Consider the following 20,357-nt stretch of genomic DNA (forward strand, 5'->3'; position numbering starts at 1 on the left):
GTCACTGGGAAACACCTCCAGCGACGTCACCACGAGGGGCTTACCTGTATCGAGGTCTCCGATAACGTAAATACTGGCTCCTATGGGTACGGCTCCGTACACAAAAGAGGAGCTGGCGGGGATGCACAAGTTCTGGTCGTTAAGATAGATCCATCTGCAAGCGAACACACGGGCAAAACCAAGGACGTCAAGAGGATGACCACAAGGTCTAGGAAGCCGACAAAACTCGGTGAGCCAACAGTACTAGGCACCGTGCCAGTTCAGCTCAACCCGCATCCCCACTACCGGGTAACCGCTGAGTTCCTTCCTGCCACTCTGGATACTAGTGTGGCCTGTGCTAGAATGTCACCTATACCGAAGTGTAAAGAGCGAGCACTTTTCAACCCGCTTCTTTTGCTCAGCACCATGTTTCTGGGATTCATCTACGCAGTTGCTTGCATCAATAATCTATTTCTTTTTAAGTGGTATTCCATGACACGGAGAGACTAGAATTTGTCTATCCGCGGACCTGCTCATGTTCATTCGGGGAACTGCCAGTGTCTGGTTATGGCTGGTGTGGGCCCTGGAGTGCAAATCGTCTTGGTGGATATCATGCCACGGAATTGATTGGTTATATGGTTTAACGTATATTCCACCAGATAATAAAATGCTGCGCTGTTTTCCAAAGGGTCGTGCCATTCTGCCTTCCGATTAGCAACATCTGGGAATCCAACCGCTTGGCATTACCTCCTGCCCTCACTCCTGACGGTCTTTCTGACGGTAGCCGTGTTAGCGGTGTGGGCTTCCCTGAGAAGAGGGAGGCCGGCTATCTCCGTGTGCGCTCACTGGCCACTTCACCTGTCTTCTTTTGTGAAACGTCTGCTCAAAGAGTTGCTCATTTTTTAAACTGGGGTTTTGTCTTCCCACTGAATTGTAAGATTCTTTGTATTTTTATACAAGTCCTTTGTTAGATACATATATCATGAATAATTTCCCCAGCTTATCGATTATCTTTTCATTTTCTTAATGGAGCCTTCCAAAGAACAGTTTTTAATTTTGACAAGTTCCATTTTTTGTTGTTGTTGCTGTTGTTTCGTTTTTTAAACAGTTCTTGCTTTCTGTGTCCTTCTAGGAAATCCCTGCCTATTCCAAGGTTGCAAAGGTTTTCCTCCCTATACTTTTCCCTGGAGATTTCATAGTTTTGGCTTTTATGTTCAGGTCTTACAATGCATTTCAAGTTGCATTTTGGGTATGGTGTGAGGCAGAAGTTCACCATTCCTCCACATAGATATCTAGTTGCTGCAGCATCATTTGCTGAAAAGATGTTTCTTTCCTCACTAAAATGCCTCGGCACTTCTGCTGAAAATCAATTTAATAAGCACAAAAAGGATCCAGGGCTCCACAAAGAGGTGGCTGACTCCCCCGCTGAGAGAGAAAACACGAGAGGCGTCTGAAGCATCTTGTGCTGCCAGACAGGAAGTGCTTACAGGAGGGCGGGTGTGTCCAAGGGACACGGAGCTAATAGGAAGGTGTTCCCAATGGCCAAAGTTGGAACAACTGAGCAACAAAATAAATAATGAGAGTACTGGATTTATAACTCATATATAAAATAAATATTCCTGAGTCTACACTGATACAAGTAAGTAACTGAATACGTCAAAAAAAGAAACAGGGAGAAGGGACAGGTCTTCTCTTTACAGAATTCCAGTTAACAAATGTAGACAGAATGAGGGAAATAGACCAGCATCAGGAAACCACCACAGTTATAGTGACCGCAGGGTGGGTCCACCGACAGGTGCTTATTAGTGGTCAAAGTTTGAGAAGAAACAGTGCATAGTCTCAATGATCTCTTTCAGGATTTGTGTGTGTGTGTGTTTTTAAAGGTTTTATTTATTTATTTGACAGACAGAGACCACAAGTAGGCAGAGAGGCAGGCAGAGAGAGGAAGGGAAGCAGGCTCCCTGCCGAGCAGAGACCCCGATGCGGGGCTCGATTCCAGGACCCTGGGATCATGACCTGAGCTGAAGGCAGAGGCTTTAACCCACTGAGCCACCCAGGTGCCCCATCTTCCAGGATTTTTGTAAAGTAAAAAGAAAGAACGGCAACTTTATAGTGGCGAAACCAACAGACCCCACCTTAACCAGGTAATCAACGTTAGCGTCACTGGTACTAAGACATGGAGAAAGCACGTCCTCCTCAATGGCGTGTATCACCTCTGTGGTGTTCCTGCCAAAAATGCCCAACCTCAGCCTGATCATGAGAAATCATCAGACAAATCCAAATGAAGACATACATGCACCAATTAATTATCTTCAAGAATATCATGGTCATGAAAGGCAGGGAAAGACCAAGGAAACATCACAGGTTAAAAAAGACTAAAGAGGGGTACCTGGGTGGTTCAGTGGGTTAAGCCTCTGCCTTTGATTCAAGTCATGATCTCAGGGTCCTGGGATGGAGCCCCACATAGGGCTCTCTGCTCAGCGGGGAGTCTGCTTCCCCCCCTCTCCCCGCCTGCCTTTCTGCCTACTTGTCATCTCTCTCTCTGTGTCAAATAAATAAATAAATAAAATCTTTAAAAAAAAAAGACTAAAGAAACACAACACAGTGTGTTGTGGGATCCCGCACAGCATCTCAGAGCAAAGGGAAAAGAGAGCTGAGTGGACGAGCTGGTGCAGTTGGAGTAAAGACTAGGGGCACCTGTCGTTAAGCATCTGCCTTTGGCTCAGGTCATGATCCCAGAGTCCTAGGATCGAGCTCCGCATCAGGGAGTCTGCTTCTCCCTCTCCCCCTCTGCTTGTGTTCTCTTTCTCGCTGTGTCTCTCTCTGTCAAATAAATAAATCTTTAAAAAATAAAAAGACTATAGTTTACTTATTAATACCGTACCAACATAAATACCTTGGTTTTGATGTCGGCACTATGGTTACGTAAAATGTTAACACAAAGAAAAGTTGGGTGAATGGCTTAATGGGGATATTATTTTTGCAACTTTTAAGTGTAAAAGTGTAAAATTATTCTAAAATTAAAGTGGTTTTTGTTTAAAAAACAACAACCTTCACAACCGTAGATTCTGCTTTGTAATAATGTTCACTGAAGGTAACTGAACCGATTTCCTTTTAACAGCTAACAACCCAGCTGGGGTATAGCAGCACTCTCAGACTTTGGAATGTATCTAAACCCTTCAGAACTACCAGTGTCCAGGTCTACACTCGTTATTGGAGCAGACGGCGTGGGCAGACGGCGTGTGGATGTTATTCCTGTATCTCTAACACCATCATGTGTCCAAGAAGCCAACGGCTTAGACCCGAATCATCTGGCTGTTAAATACAAATGTGAAACTCTTTTACTAAGCACAGCACTTTGATTTCAAAGAACTCTTCCCAGATTGCTATAAAGTAGCAACTTCCATGTTTTGAATTCTAAGAAACATGGAAGCAAAATGATTCGAGATCACCTAACAACTCAGAACACAGCTAAGGTACAGCTGCCATATTCGAAATACCTTCACTCAACTTCTGATTCACGTTCCATCTGAATGCTGACTGGTATCCAGCAGTTTGCTAGAACCGGGAATACAGTTTGGCCGCTGGTGTCAAAATGACTCTAAGAAATTGGGGAATGGAAACATTCCAGAACTGTCACTGAAAAGTGAAAACAGGGACTTGAAGAGGCCTTTGAAAGAAAGAAAATGTTTGAAAATATCAAACTATAACTGGCTTATTCACATCTTATGTCTTCAGGGCTAAACACAAATATCTAAACCTTGACATTTAAATTCTTCCCAGGTTCTGAATCAAACAAAGCTGATGAGAGTGTCCCCAGGCCTTGTCTGCTGCTGACCCCTACACCCAGGCCCAACCCCCGTGCAGAGGCTCACAGCTCTTCCAGGCAAATCCATGACGGGGCCACGCGTGTGCTCACGAGGGTGACTGCCGCGTCCAGATGAGCATCCACAACTAGACTGTTTACTGAAAGGCGCATCAGAACACAACAATATTTTGGCATAATTTTGCAGAGTTGAGAATCTCACATTATTCTTCCCCGGAATAATTAAACAAAGCTCAAGAAATCAGGCTATGCAGATGATCTACCAGATTTGTTCCAAAGCAGATCAATGACTCAGAGTTCCTGAGTTCCAGAAAAACAATCCTAGGTGACCTACTTCACATACCGCTGAAGCTTCGAACGAAATGAAACTAACATAAAAAACTGAACTGCAGCATGTCTTTAGCTGCAGTTTTTTTTTAAAAACAGGTATAAAAGGCATATGGTTTTGCCTTCTCTCTCTGCTATCTATCACCTCGTTGACCTTGGACAAAGGAAGTGGCCAGTGTAAACTACAGGACATAGCACCCAGCACCTAGTGGGCGTCACTAAGTAGCAGTCGCCTTTGTCATGGAGGAAGCGACAGCATGCCTTTAGTTACAATGTTTTCAAACACGGACTTCTCAGGACTTGAGGCTACCAGGATGTGTCCTCCGGTCACTTAGAATTAGCAACGAAGGAGACTATAGCCTGGCTTGGAGCAGGAGTTTCAGCAAGAGCAGTGTGGGGGGGAAAGACAGGCAAGGAGAGATGGTGCGGGGGCGGGGGGCAATCAGCTGGAGAGGAGAAGTAAAGACAGAGGGAGCTCTGGTGAGGTTTCTGCTTCCGGGGCAGAAAGAAGCCCTCCCTTAACAAGCCGATCGCCCTGCGAGGAACTCTGGATAAGAGTTCCAGCTACAAACTCTGGGTAAGATACAAAAGACAAGTGCCTGAGCCTCTGGAGACGGAGCAAAAGCAGGCAGATTTGAGAAAGAAAGGAAAACTGGAACAAGCAACCCAGGAGGAGGAGTTTCTGGATCTTTGGTAGCTTTGGCCAAAGGTGGCAAGACGCTGGCAGCTCCAGGGGGCTGAGACCCCATGAGAAGACCCGCCATCTTTGTGGCCACTAGAATCAGGGCAGCCAGAATCTCCAGAGCGTATGGAAGTCTCAGAAAGACGACGTAGAGAAGGATGCCTAATTTTACAGGCATGTGCTTGTCTCAAGTCTTGGACTGACCCCGGAACCGTGAGTGCTTGTAACTGAGGCTGGCTTACAGAACCGGAGACAGGGTTGAGCTGCCGTGCCCTGCAGGCCTGACAGCCTGCCAGGAGCCGAGCCAGGGGCACGGCCTGCTAGAACTCTCAGTGCAACACTCTGAAGCATGGGAAGAGACTTTGGGGCCCCGGCAACATGCCATTCACAATGTTCGGGATGCAACCCCGAATTACTCAACAAAAGAAAAGCCAGGAAAATGAGAACCTATTCTCGAGGCAACAAACCATACACAGACGCCAGCTCCAAGATAACTGAATGCTGGGAAGACCCATCAGGTGGGGACCTGAATGTGGCCACAACTATGCTCATAAAAGGGAAACATGCTTATGATGAAAAGATGAAGTTTCAGTAAAGAAATGAAGAGATCTAAACTTCTACCTGAAGAAGCTGGCAAACAGAGGGCAGGAGAAACCCAAAGAAGGTAAAAGAAGGAAATAATATAGACAAGAGCAGAAACCAATGAAACACAAAACACAATGGAGAAAATGAAGCGCCTTGAAAGGATAAATGCAGTGGTGGGCTTTGCCAGTAGAGGGCGCTGGAGGGACTGCTAGGCTCAGCAGCACAAAGGGCTTCTTGCCAGGGTTGGTGTGCTTTTCTCCTTCTTCCCAAGGGCCGCTGCCTGCAGTGTGCAGGGCACCCAGAGGTGTCTGCCCTCAGCAGGGTCTTCTGCCACCCAAGGCAGCGAGCGTCCTGAACCCAGTTGCCACACCAAACCCTTGCAGGGCGGGGAGGTCTCTTCCCAGTTTGCCTCTTCTTAGGGTACTGCCCTCAGCCCTAAAGGGAGAAGTAGCTGCACTTCCTACAGTAGCTGTTCCTGCACTCATTGTTAACCACCTCTTCCTAGTAAATAATTATGTGAATTCCATTTTCTCTGTTCAGATTACCGGTGTGGTTTTGGTCTCTTGACTGGGCCGTGACTGAAACAGATGTGGCCAGGAGCACAGTTCAGCTCCCCATGACCTGCAAAGGTGTCTGCAGTACTTGTAGTACTTCACCGTCAATCCAAGCACCACAGCGTCAATGGAGTAGACCGACATGATGCTTTCATGGGACACCAAGGTGATCAAGGTCTCCCTGGACTAACACATGGAAACAGCAGAAGTGATACAGCCCTGAGGCCAGACAGTGTAGGGGGCCTGTTGGCCCTGCCGGGCAAAAGCAAACCGCTTCGGTGGCCCCTGCAAACTGGTACGAAGAAAAAGCACCAGGGGTCAAGAGCTGCGGACCAAGGCCAGAGTCTGTGTTGCATAAAGATACAATATTTGTGGAAAGACACTACGTCTGGGACTAAATCCGTGATCAGTGTAACCATTGAATTACGTTTATGAAAGCACATGGACATTTTCCAAAATCCATTGGACTTTTCTACTTTTTCTAAATGACTTAAGTGGGGATATGAAAGGTAGCTCCATTCCTGCATTTTTCAAGTTTTTGATGGTGGCACTAATTTCTGTAAATTCCTCAAGGATGTAGAACTGCTTTTGGTTTTCCGTCTTGGTAGGAAAGTTACAGAGACTTCCAACCAGTCTCCAACAGAGACTCTCCTACCATAATGGCCCCCACCCCCCAGGTCAGAGAATCAACATGGGGATTCTGCATTGTCAAGTATGTCTGCTCAATTACACATTCAGGGACCAAAAGATGAAACTGGCAGGACCTGATTTCAGCAGTCATCATGAGTGTTCTAGAGAAACAAAAGCGGGGCATCCGGGCTGAGCACGTGCATGGAGACAGTCAGACACAGGACGGATTAAGAAAGGAGCTGGAGTGCAGGACATGGGAGGGAAGAGACTGGGAAAGACTGAACATTTCTCTTAACCTCAGACAATGGAGGACCTCAGCAGGGAGCTACACACTGTTATCTTTGTTTGGTAAGCAATGGGGAAATACCAAGAATTTCCAGAAGGAGAATGAAATGACCAAAGTCAGATTAATCTTTCAAAAACACAAACCGGCCAAATGCACAGGAAAACTAGTTGGAAGGCTAATGCCGTTGCACACACAAGGAAGTGAACACGGTAGGGCGGGAGCAGAGAAACGAGGGTGGGTGATCTGGAAAATATTCCAGAGTCTACAAAAGAAGACAAGACTTGGCAACCGGTAAGATGTGAAGGATGAGAGAGAATCAGGAAAAGCTTTACTGAGTACGGGTAACTGGGAGGATGGTGGTATTAGAAGAGCAGGGACACCAGGAATTGAAACAGCTGCCTGTCATTCTGGATAATGTTATTAAGTTGTTACTATGACATGATAGAACTTATGGCAATTTCTTTGCTTTCCTTTAAACAGTTTTGCTTTTCCTTAGAAACACAGAAAATAAGGTATGGCATTTTTCCAGGAAAGTTTTAACCTAAAAATAGGGAACAAAGGCAGGAAAGACAAGAGATTACTTAAAAACAATAAATGGTCTCCAATCTAACATAGATTGGTCCTCTGGCAACAGTTTCCACAGTACGCAAATATAACATACTTGGAAACATCTGCTCTTTTGAAAAACAAACTACTGCTATATGTTATTTTCTTCCTATAGATTTTTACAGGGAAGCCTATATTTTTAATGCGATGTAGACTGGTGGCTGAAAAGGTGGCCTCTGGGCCAGAGTGCCTGAGTTCAAATTCTAGCTCTGCTACTTGCTACCAGTGTGTTTCTGAACACATTATTTCACCTCTCTGTGTTCTGGTTTAAAAGAAGACTAAAAAGAGCACATAGGGACTGAGAGGGTTATTTTGAAGACTGAATGAGTTACAAATGAGTTAATACAAGGCACTTAGAGTTATGTATACCTCTAGGGTCACTCAAACAAGTAAGAACCCTGTAAGTTATTAAGCTTTCCTCATTCTATTATTTAAAAACTAACATGGGTGGGCTCCTGGGTGGCTCCATTGGTAGAGCATGAGACTCCTGATCTCAGGGCTGTGAGTTTGAGCCCCACACTGGGCCTAGAGCTTACCTTAAAAAAGTAACACTGGACAGCTCAGAAACGAGGAGACTACTGATCCATGAATTTATTTGGAAGTGCTTTTAAATATCAAGGAAGGAGGCATATTCTTATGTCTAATACTTATGAACTGAAAGCAAGTACTACACCTACGTTGAAAGCTTACTAACTATTAATATAAAACAACCTGACAGAAATAGAAAAGCTCAGCAACTGACAGCAGATCAAGGGCACACCGAGAAACTCTGCAGCCAGAATAAGTCCTATAAACAAACAGGGACAGGGACGGGTGAGGCATACGTGGCCTTGATTCCCCCAGCAAACAAGCGGCAGCCTCTAGCTCACACTGCCCGAATAGTAACTCATTACGAAGACGGCACAGGTCCGTATTTTATCGGAGACCAAACAAACGGACCACTGCTTATAAATGAAGTTGAGCAGACAGTCTTGAGAGTCTCTTGGGCAGGTATTAACATGCTACTTTGCACCTTGGACGGTCACCCTCACAACAATCTACGAAGAGAAATGTATAAAAGTCTGAAATGCTGCCCCTCCCCCACCATAGCAGACATTCTCTAAACTGTTCTCATACTTTGTCTAATAAACTTTCCTAAGGAGATCTAGCCCTGTAATTGATGGGGGTGGGGGAGAAAGGCTATGCAAATATCCTCACTTTGAAATACATTAAAAGTTAGGTAACATTTGTATGTGTCTCTAAAGTCTCAGTAGCTACTCATTGTTTGCTCTAATCTAAAATAGTATGAAATTAAACGTTGCCTTATGGCACCCCCTTCTGGTAACAGGATTGAAATACTGTAACAAGATGAATTTTCACATGACCATTTCCCTCTAGGATTTAAATAGTGCAGTTTAGTGGTTACCATAATAAAATGCGTGGGAGAGAAGGGAAGGAGGTTGGTAGAAGCGTGCCTAGTCTACAAGACCAGTACAGCAACCTGAAACATGTTTCGAGACTCTGTGACACCACACTTCATTCACCGACTCAACCTTCCATTGGGCGTCTAACACAGGCCAGGTATGATGCTGAAGTTAGGATCCATGGACAGCTGAGCCCAACCCTGCCCTCAAGAATCTTATGGTTAGGGTGTCTAGGTGGCTCAGTTGGTTAAGAGTCTGCCTTCAGTTCAGTTCATGATCCCAGGGTCCTGGGATGGAGTTCTGCGTCAAGTTCCCTGCTTAGCGGGAAGTCTGCTTCTCCCTCTGGCCCTCCCCCCTGCTCATGATCTCTCACTATCTCTCTCTCTCTCAAATAAATAAATAAAATCTTACCAAAAAAAAAAAAAAAAAAAAAAGAATCTTATGGTTAACAATTACAATGCAAGAGACATGACCTGAATGTTATAGGATCACCGACGGAGGAGCCTAAACCAGACTGGGAGGTGTGAGGAGGCTTTATTTAGGCAGTGATAATTACGCACAGTATTGGAAGAGACTGTATTAACTGGATAAATATTGAAAGGGGATTTTAGGTAAAAGGAATAGTATTAAAGCACAGAGCCAAGATAATCAATAACATGTTTTGGGGAGAAAATGTTGCTCACTGTAACTCAAGTGAAGCGTCTGTGTTGACTGCAGCAGAAAGAATAGAGAAAGGCCATATCACAGAAGGCCACATGCTAGGTTAAGGAGTTTAAATTTTCTTCTAAAAGCCATAGGGAGCCAATGAATGATTTTAAACAACCAAGGATCAAGGTCTGATGTAGATTTCAGAAACACCGTTCTACGGTTTTAAGCTACGAATACTTCTGAAGTCTCTGACAAAATCTCTAGTAAGCACTAGGCACATGTCCCAAATAAACAAGATAACTCAGTCAAGTAACTTGAAAACAAAACAAAACAAATCGAAGACATGACTCTGAAGGCAGAAAGAAAAAGTTCCACAAGTTATGTGAAACCGTCCAAACTCACCGTTTAAACTCGTCATGGTAGAATTCAGACTTGCAAGTGACCATCTCATTAGACCCCTGGATGTCCTCACGACTTCTGACACCCCCAAACACGTACAGCTCCATGGCCACGCCACAGGCCACAGCTCCAAATCTGAAAGGCCACAAGCAGTGTATCAGCTACTGGATTTACAACTCATGGCCCAATTCCCTAGTTTCTCTTCTGCTTGTTTTAACTCTGCAGTGTTCAGGGTTCCATGAATATCTGGGTCTTCATTTTTTCCAGAAATGGATTTTTCATGTACTTTTATAGAAACCAAATGCCAAGACAAGTGAAAGGTTCATTTGAAAGAAACGGGGCAACTACACGGTCCATGCCCGCATTCTCGTACCTTCTCTCCTTCAGCGGACAGATAGCAGTCCACTGCTGGGTCCTTGGGTCATAACATTCCACAGATTCGAAGAGTTTTCCATACGACCCTCCACCCATGGCATAGATTTTCTTTTTCATAGCTGCATAGCAGCCGATCTGGAAGGAGAAAGCGAGAGGTGGGGAGGCAACACTTACTACTCATGTTAGACAAATACCAACTTTAGTCTAGAGAGCACCACAGGGTGTCTGGGAAAGGATTTGATTTCTAATAGTAAAACTATGGTATTTCCCAATACTAGGAAGACAGGATCTTAAAAGCAAGAAGAGGAGGCAGTACATCTAGTGTTTGTTAACTCCATCTACGTGACTGTGCTCAGTGAGATATGTAAATGACCTGAATATTTAAAGGAGCTTTCCAGTCTCTCCATTCTTCCACAACTATTTGAAGATTCCAAGATTGAGATTCTGTCAAGCAACAATGTCATTCAATTCCTGCTCCAAATTAGTTAAGCATAGAGAGCGGGAGCACAGACCCAAGGTGTAAATATCCACAAGACTGGAAGCTTCGGTGTGAAGAAGAGCCCCTCCCTCCCAGCCCAGAAAACGGGAATAAGGCAGCCCATGCTCTAAACGGCTAACGGAAGCCATGTTTTCGCTCAACTCTGGATGCGGTGGCCGTGCTTACCTGCAGGCTGTCTCTTCTCAGGCCTGCCTGATCATTAAGACAAGAGGGTTGGAAGACCTGGCTGCTTCCTAGGTTAGCGTGCTCACGAAGCGTTTGTCAAGCACAGAAGTGGGCACAGCAGTGCACCGCAGAGCCCCCGTCAGGGTGAGCTCTCACACACACTCCGTCTCCTGTCAGGGTGTAGGGCTGATGACAATGAAGGCAAGCCACCGTAAGTGACAGAAGTCTGTGACCTTCCCTCTTTCAACACTATCGATTGTAGTGAAAGGTGGATGTGGGAACGGAAGAAAGGCTAACTTTAAAACCCAATCTGTAATCACAAGGTATGGTTCTCACCTTTCTAACCATGGTCAGGTCAGGTTGCTTCGTCCAGGTTTTAGAATAAATGTCATAACACTCCATGGAAATTAGCTCTTTCTCACCATCCTCTCCTCCTAAAATGTACAGCATTCCGTCTATCTCCACAATACCAAAATTATGTCGTGGCTGAAAAGACATCAAAGATCTCTTTACATAAAAAGCCAAACACCAGACTGAAAGCAGCTATCCACACATTTAATACAAACTACAGATACCATCACATTCCAGAGTTTCAGCAAAGAGGTGTCATGCTCAAAACCATCTCTCTCAGACATGTGCGATTTTCCGAGCAGCTCACCTTTCTGCCGTGAGAGACAGAACCCAATCCAGGAGTTATTCAAACCAAGGGAATTACACGCATGATAAATTCACGGGTGGAGTCACCGTTTTGTACTCACCATAGCTCACAACAACAAGAACTATTACCTTCTGGTTCAATAAAACTGTGTTTAGCAATGGGCTGAAGTGCTTCCAAGTTGCCGTGTGAAAGACAAGGAAGAACCCCAGCAAGAGCGATGCCTTAGAGGCTGGGAGAGGCATTGGGAGGCCGGGCTCCTGCTACGGCCAACTGGAATGACAGAAGCCTGAGGGGACATTTTCAACAAATACTTAGTGTCCTCTGTGCCCAGTGCTGCTCTAGCACTGAAGACAGGGCCCTCAGCAGCCAGATAAAATCCCCAGCCATCAAGGAGTTTGTGTGAACAATTAAAAAATATCCAGTATTTGAGAAGGTACCGTGTGATATGAAGAGAAAGTAAATGGGCAGAGACAGAAGAGCTGAGGGGCAGGAGGGAAGGCCTCCCTGCGATGTGCCACATGGACATACACTGATGGAAGCAGGGAACAAGCCACAGGGGTGTCTGGCAAAAGTTCCAAAGCCAGAGTGTGTGTAGGGTTGAGGAAACACGAGGTCTGATGGATCAAAGGAAGACACGGAGAGAGGAGCTGGGATGCTGGGCACTAGGGCAGTGAGCACAGGGCGTGGCAGGGTCGCCATTCCTCTCCTCACATACACACAGATGCAAAACAAATGAAAGTGCTAAAGGGAAGACAGACACACTCTATCAAACAAATGAAAAAGAACGTTTTACCTCATTCATCGGTGGCAATGCCGTCCACGTGTTCGCATCTGGGTCGTATTTTTCTCCCGAACTCAGGGTCTGCTTATTTTCATCTTGACCCCCAAACACGAACAAGAATCCCTCTGTAAAAATCAAATGAGACACAACGAGAAAGTTGAAACTTGAGTCTTCAATTCCCATCTCCTGCTGAATATAAATGGCACAGTTGTGAGACAGTATCTGGAGGTAACTTCTCTAACGACAACAGTGGATTTGAGGTTTTCATCACAATTCATTCGCTCCTTGGCGAGAGAGGCTAATTCACATCTGTGGCTCACTTTGGCCATTTCACCTCACTCAGCATCTGAGTGGATTCCCACTACCCTATAGTGGGCAGTCCAGACTGGCACCACCTACACGGACACCAAGCAGCTCCGTCTATCCTCATCCCCCTGTGATTCTCAGACAACCTCTCATCCACAGCCCACATCTGCTCATTCAAGACCCAGGAGCACTCAGATCTGGGGCACCTGTGCAGTTCATGTTCAAAACAGGATCTAAGAGTCACTGTTGAACTTCCTATTTCAGGTAATGGTGGATTAGGTTATTCATACCAACTCTTGTGCAAAACAGCTAAATTGCTGCACAAAACATTTCTTTTAAATTTTTATTTGTTTATTTTCAGTGTAACAGTGTTCATTGTTTTTGCACCACACCCAGTGCACAAAAGATTTTTTGTTTTGTTTTGTCCTCTTGGACAAAACATTTTCGAAATAAAATAATCTTAGAAGAAGACAACAGGGCAATATGGCAAAGCTGACAGGAAAAGGGGGAGCTGGAGAGGTCACCACCCATGGAAACCATTTTGCTTTGAGGGCATTCACCAATCTGGGAAATTTCCAAACTTTCTTATAATGGCTTTGAGGGCATGAAGGGACAAAAATCAAAACCCCAGGCGCACAGGAAGTATGACTTCTGGCAGGAGAGCCTCTCCGAAGTTTAACCAGAACCAGAAACCAGATTTAGCTCCTTGTCTAGGAGATTGCAAGGTTTGGGTTTGATTTAGAGCAATTCAATTCCAAATGTGCAGTGCTTATAGGCAACTGGAAGAAACAAATGTAAAACTTGTGTGGAAGAAAATATCCTTACCTAATCTTTAGATTCTAATATTCTAAAATTTTAAAGCATCAAATTATTCCTACAATTAATTTTTACTAAAATGATCACCACCCAACCAAAGATACTCGGACACAGAAACTAGACTTTGTGAAGAACTGACAACAGGAATTAGTCTTGCAGAGACTTCAAATTTCACATACTGGACTCTCCAGAAAGATGATAAAATGACAATGCCTACTATGTTTAAAAACAGAATGACAAATTTTTAATGAAGATATTATTTATTTATCTGAGTGAGAGAGAGAGAGAGAGAGAGAGCATGAGCGTGGAGGAGGGTCCAAGGGAGATGGAGAAGCAGGCTTCTCGCTGAGCAGGAAGCCCAATGTGAAGTTCAATCCCAGGCCCCTGGGATCATGACCAGAGCCAAAGGCAGACGCTTAACCAACTGAGCCACCCACGTGCCCCCTGAAAGACAATTTTTTTTTTTAAGATTTTATTTATTTATTTGAGAGAGAGCATGAGAGAGGAGAAGGTCAGAGGGAGAAGCAGACTACCCGTGGAGCAGGGAGCCTGATGTGGGACTCGATCCCAGGACTCTGGGATCATGACCTGAGCTGAAGGCAGTTGCCTAACCAACTGAGCCACCCAGGCGCCCTGAAAGACAAATTTTAAGAGAACTCTTAGAAAAAGGGGACTGTAGAAGTGACATAGCAGATCTGCAAAAGATTTAAAGAGAATCTCTAGGAATAAAATAAGAAAATAAAAACATAAAATTTGAAAAAATTAACAGGTTTAATGGCTGATCTGTCACAGTTCAAGAGCGAACGCATTAAGCGGAGGATAAATCAAAAGAAATCATAAAGAGGGCAACACAGAGAGGCAAAAACATGGAAAACAAAACAAAGCAGAGGCAGGAGGCTAAGGACAGAGCAAAAAGGTATAGCCATGTTTATTCGGACTTCCAAAAAAAGCAGGGGGAAAGAGGACAATGGAACAGAGGCAATACCTGAAGATGTAAAAATGAGTAAGAATTTTCCAGATCTGAGGAAAGACCAAGCCACAGAGTCAAGATGCCCTAAAATTCTATATCCAGCACAAGTATCCTTTAAGAATGAAGGCAAAACAATGACATTGTTAGACAAAGAAATCAAAGTGTTTCCTCCCAGTAGACCCACAATAAAGGAAATTCAAAAGGATGGACCTCAGAGAAGGCAAATAATCCTAGATGGAAGGTCTGAGGAGTAAGAAGGAAAAACAAAGAAAGTGGTGAGTATGTGGGTAAATCTACACTTTCCCTCTCTCTCCGTATGTATATATATACATATATTCAAAACAGATGACTCGAACTCATTTATATGTAGATACTTATTCATAAACAGTCATATATTTTAATACTGCAAGACTGTGAAACATGAAGAACAGGAGAAATGCACTTGGGCTTTTATAACTTGAGAATACAGACTAGGGTATCTATGATGACTTTCAAAGGAATAGAGACAAATAATGTAACTTCTAACCTGGAAGAGAGGGCACAAAGTGGATGACCGAAAAAAAAAAAAAATCCATCAATTAAAAAAAAAAAAGGGAGGAAAAGAAGAAACACAGTACTGGCTAGACAAATAGGAACCACTCGATCATGTCAACAGCTTTGCTCAGTACAACTGGACACGACCCCATCCTCATTATTCAATGTTTCTGAAGTACCAACCCCTCTAGGAAATCTTGGAAAATCTGTGATATAGGAAACGTTGTGGCAGGTGTGCGTGTGTGAAAATTTTGAATAGGTGTACATATTATGGAAAGGAAATGTAAGGAAGCTAATTCTGAGAAGAGAGAACGAGAAAATCAGACTCACATCCTGTCGGCTACACTGCTATGTTCCGCTGCTTATATTATTATCGACAATAAGTTCAACCATCTTGCAACCCAAAAAATGATTCCATTTCTGTACTATAGTATAGCTTCAGCCATGTCTGTAATATGGAATGGGATGGTATACCTTTCAAACTCTTTAAAGTAATGTTAATGGGCAAGCAGAGACTATACAGTATGAAGGATTCCAGGAAGACTGTTGATAATAATTGGAATTTAGTGAAATGGCACTTGTGGGTGAACCCAAAAGAGCAGAGCAAGGTGAAAAGAAAGGGAGCAGTCAGAAGGCCACAAATGCAACCTCTCCTATCACCTCCTTGAATGAGAGCTTTGAATAAGGTAGAGCTGTTTTCAAACTCGTGAAGGTCAAGTGAAGCGCGCATTCTGTAGTAAAGTAACTTAAACCATTGCTAATGTTAAGTACTGTTTTATAAAGTCTCACACGAAATGCCTGCTTTGACAGAACACCTTTATTTTTCATAGTTACTGTAATTCTAAACTGCATGACTTTAAAAAAAGGGACTTTTATGGCTCAAGGGAATTCTGTGTTCCGGGTGTGGCCACATAGCTAACGGGTGGGAAGAGCCACCGAACGTTGCTCTTCTATCGGTAAGTCGTCAAGTGAAATGCTCTTCCGCTGCAGGCTTAAAAATAGCGACACACTGAAGAGTCAGGAACGATACAGACTGACAGAAGACACTCTTCTCCTTACAAAGTCTTGAGAGCGAGAGCTACCCAGAAGACGTCATCATGGAGATAATAAAATTCTCTCTTAAAATTACATCTCTAAAAGGTTTTGAGTCATTCCGTACAACCCTGAAATCACATATTTACTTGATCTTGTGTTTAAGTAAAATTGACCGCAGAATGGTACCTGCTGAGAGAACTCCGTGGTTAATTCTTGGCATGCTTAAAGGGGCCAGTTCAATCCAAAGCTGCCTATTAGGGTCATAAAGAGGGCACATACATCGCATCGCTGCTGTTGGTTTCCGTGAACTAAGGAAATAAATAATTGATTAGCAGTTAATGTGTTTTATATAGTTCTGCTTATAATAACTATGACTAGTTTTACTGCTCTAAAGAATGTTTAAAACATTTTAAAAAAATCTATTGCTATTATGCTTAGACAGCAAAAACAATACCACAAATTCCTTTTTATGCGGAAAGAGCTCTTCCCTTCCACGACCTTTGAAACGAAGCACATCCATACTTACACTCTCTCTTCTCCCCCAACAGTCACAATGCACTCCGAGTAGCCCCGGGGCTTGAAGTTGGCGAGCATGGCCTCCCCCTGCTGCGGCTGGCTCAGTGGTATGTTGTTGCACTCTCTGACGATTTCTCGTACTAACGGTTCATTGAGCATCTGTTCCCGTAAGTAGCTGGAGTCTAACCCTGAAACCCACAGCGCTGACATCACGTCCTTCATGTGAACCTGCACAGGAGGGCAGGAAGAATGGGGAGAAAAACATGTAGGACGCAGCACACGGGGTTTTAGAACATGTGCTTTCTGACTCACGGAAAAGCCGAAATTGTTCAAGGATCAGCAGTGGGCAAGTCACCAGCGCCAGCGCTGCCGGACTGTGCTTTACCGACCCCTTTCCTTTCTGTTTCCCCATGGCCTTGATAAAGACAAGCTTAACTTAAAGAATGATCAGTTCAGATTTATATGTGAGGTATCGCAGAAAAGTTCCAAGCAGCTTTCTTTACACCCGAGAGGGTCACTGGGGTGCAGGGGCCTTATTTCACAGAGTCGGACACACTAGGGGTTCGATCGCATTTACAGGAACATTATACATAGCAATAGCTTAATTCAGGCCAGGAAAACAGATAATCAAAATCCATCAACATTAACATTACAAGAAAAACAGAAAAGCGGGAGTTCAGAAAAATTCCGAGTACTATGTGTTTCTTCATTATTATTGTTAAAAAATACCTAACACATATAACATGAATTATATACCTTCCATGATGGCTCATTAAATTTGATTCATGGACTACAGCATTCCACATAAACGAGGTGAAACTCCTTAGCAGACTAGTTTTTCTTAGTTTTGGAACAGTCATTTGAAGGTATACGGTTCCATGTCCTGAGTGGTAAAGCCAAGAGTCCTTGAGGAATGAGGTTCAGACTGGCCAGAGGTTGGACTGCCTCTAGTTTCCATGGCAACCTCACCAGGACAGCTAGTGACTGTGGTCTCTCTGAGCAGCAGTGAACTGAGAATTCTCCTATCTCCTCTCCTCATCTACCCAACTAATGTGGAAAACCAAACGCAAGCTGTACTGCCTGTCTTGAGACTACAACCACACAGGAGTGTGAATTTCTTTCTCATTCCTGTGTAACAGTTTCCATCTGTATTACAGTAGTCCACAGTTTCTAAATAAGCCTATAGAATTTAAAAAATTACAAGAGAGTCACTAAAACCTAAGTCAACAGTTGCAGAGAACCATTAACGATGCGATCATACATTTCGAAAGCTTCCCTGACACCTAACATGGTTCTTTCTTCGCATACAGCAACTGAAGCTGGTGTCTATAAATACTGGACTTCAAGCTCTGTGATTCTGTTCCCTCCCCCACTGCAGTGACAGTTTGGATCTAAAGCCTGGCATTCTCTGAGACCCTTCCTTCCCAGCTGTGGCTCCCAGAACCTTGCCCTCTGACTGTACTGGCCCACCACAGAATGCTCTCTGGCCTTCGCTGAGTGGCGTCAATCACTCCAGGGAGAGCCCACATCACAGAGGCTCCTGATGTCCACTCCCCTGCCCCCTCTGCCAGAGCTGTGCATGCCCCTCTCGCTCTGCTGCCCGCATCAGAGTCCTGGGTCTGCCCAGTAATGGTGCAAAGATGGGTGCTGAACAAGAGAGTGGGAACCCTGAATTTCTAAACTCCCCAGCTTAAGCTTGGAATGCATCTTCCCGCTAAAAGGAAAGCAGAAAGGATATTATGGTCCTTACAAGTATTAATATTCCCATTGGCATATTATGAGTTTCATGAGCTTTTGTAGTCTGGTCCGAAAGAAACAACCACTTGATCCTATGCGATGGCCCTACGTAAAGATGTACCACAGACATCTTTTATCTTATTTTTGTTAAAGATTTTATTGGAGAGAGAGAAAGCAAGAGAGAACATGGGGAGAAGGGCAGAGGGAAAAGGAGAGAGGAAAGCAGACACTCCTCTGAGAATGGAGCCCGATGTGGGGTTCGATCTCAGGACCCCGAGATCATGACCTGGGTTGAAATCGAGAGTTGGAGGCCCAACTGACTGAGCCACCCAGGCACCCCCAGACATCTTTTAGATCACAACTTGGTAAGCCTTTCCAGTTGAAGGGGAAAGAGAAAACACCCACACGGTGGAGTCCATCAATAAATGAGTGAACGGAAGCAGGAAGGAAGCAGAAAGGCAGTCAGACCACGTTATAAAGCACAGGTACCTTTCTCAGTTCCGTGTCATGTGCTATCCATCGAATTACTGCTTCAAACACGTATCTTTCGTTGCCGACATTTAACTTCTCGAGAGAAATCACTTCTTTAAGCTTCTGCGGGCTGAGTTCTAAGAACTCTTCTGTGCTGCTGACGTCGCGGAAGTGAGTCTCCAGGTACTCTGTGGCCAGGTAGTGGACGTGGTGCAGGCAGTAGTGGAGGGCGAAGTCGCGGATGCCGATGCAGTTCTCAGCGGCGATGCAGCCTTCCAGAAACTCACAGCACAGAGTTTTGAGATCTGTCAGCAGGAGCAGGTCCGCTGCCTGCACAACATCTTGGATTGTATCTTCGTTCAGCCGGATCTGCAAGAGTAGCATAAATATTTCACGCTTCGATGTACGTATTTAGAGCCCAGACCGCTAACCTATTGGCTGAACCACACGAAAGCTCCCCTCTGCCGGCAGTTTCACACACGCCGGCCTGGTGCTGCTTTTTCAAGAGGCGCTTCAGGGCACTGGTGAACAGAACGTGGCTGGTTGACTTTCCCTTGCACTGCCCTTGCCTTGCCCCCATGAACTATCCCGAACCCTTCCCGGGTCCACGGTCCACGGTGCTCGCTTCTAGAACTAAATGGCTGAAATGCTTGGGAGGTGGACCGTGCCGCCTTCTGTGGTAAACTGAAGAGGGTTTCTTTAAACGCCATCACCCAAGCTGTGGCAAATCCCGCCTCCCGATATGCCACGTTCCGTCTTTTGCCGGATGGCATGCCAGACACACCACACCGGCCCCTTGGAGAGGGGAGGGCCACGTCATTCCGGATGCCAAACATCGCATGTGGTACAACACGTACACTCTGGTCTCACAGCTACTTTCTGGAAGATCCCTACAGTAAGATTTCTTGTTTATCATGAGGAACTTCACTTTCCTTAATCTTCTGCTGCTTCTTCCTCCCCCCCGCTTGCAACACACAGGCGATGTGAAGAACCAAGCCTCAGAAATATGGCCACAATCACAACGCTCCAGACTCTCCTCTCCCACAGAACGGGCGCTGGTCCTACACTCGGAAATGAGGAGGGGCTCCAGAGTACAGGACAGCACGTAAAGTACTGGCCCATTTCACACACTGTGTACCACAGATCCAGAAAAGGGATGTACGACTGCCAACCACCTTATAAAGTGAGCAACAAAACTGTGGAAAGAAGTGTGTCGGGTAAGTCACAACTAAGGGAAAATCTCCCATTTACTTGACATGTTAAGTTCAGCCACAGGACGGCGGGTGGCCGGACTCCGGCCAGATGCCGGCATGCGAAAACCCCCCCATTCCATCCTGATCGAACTGAACTGCCAGGACCGGAGTCCGTTCTAACTGACGTTGCAACTATGGCTGTAAACCATAATTAATTTTTTTTGGTCTATTTTTCTTTTCTTAAGCCATAAGTAATTTTAACTGGGAACTAAACACAGAAGTCAATCTGTAAATAAGGTTTCAAGATTCAAATCCAAGCCTGAATGGGAATATGCTCTTACTGGCTTATAGCTTGTTCTAGCTGCTGCTGAACTGA

General features: G+C 44.7%; 1 protein-coding gene across 2 annotated transcripts in view; it reads right to left on the reverse strand.

Annotated features, from left to right (window-relative positions):
* Nucleotides 1-20,357, reverse strand: part of GAN (gigaxonin) — a 60,367-nt gene that overhangs the window by 12,991 nt on the left and 27,019 nt on the right. For both annotated transcript variants that reach the window (XM_045989434.1, XM_045989435.1), the window contains 8 exons: nt 18,807-19,157; nt 16,591-16,808; nt 16,251-16,372; nt 12,416-12,528; nt 11,301-11,450; nt 10,299-10,435; nt 9,929-10,060; nt 45-154 (listed from right to left, as the gene is read on the reverse strand). In XM_045989434.1, coding sequence (XP_045845390.1) covers nt 45-154; nt 9,929-10,060; nt 10,299-10,435; nt 11,301-11,450; nt 12,416-12,528; nt 16,251-16,372; nt 16,591-16,808; nt 18,807-19,157 — 1,333 coding nt within the window. The remainder of the gene's footprint in view (nt 1-44; nt 155-9,928; nt 10,061-10,298; nt 10,436-11,300; nt 11,451-12,415; nt 12,529-16,250; nt 16,373-16,590; nt 16,809-18,806; nt 19,158-20,357) is intronic.

This window comes from Meles meles, chromosome 19, assembly GCF_922984935.1.
Source record: "Meles meles chromosome 19, mMelMel3.1 paternal haplotype, whole genome shotgun sequence".
Lineage (NCBI taxonomy): Eukaryota > Metazoa > Chordata > Mammalia > Carnivora > Mustelidae > Meles > Meles meles.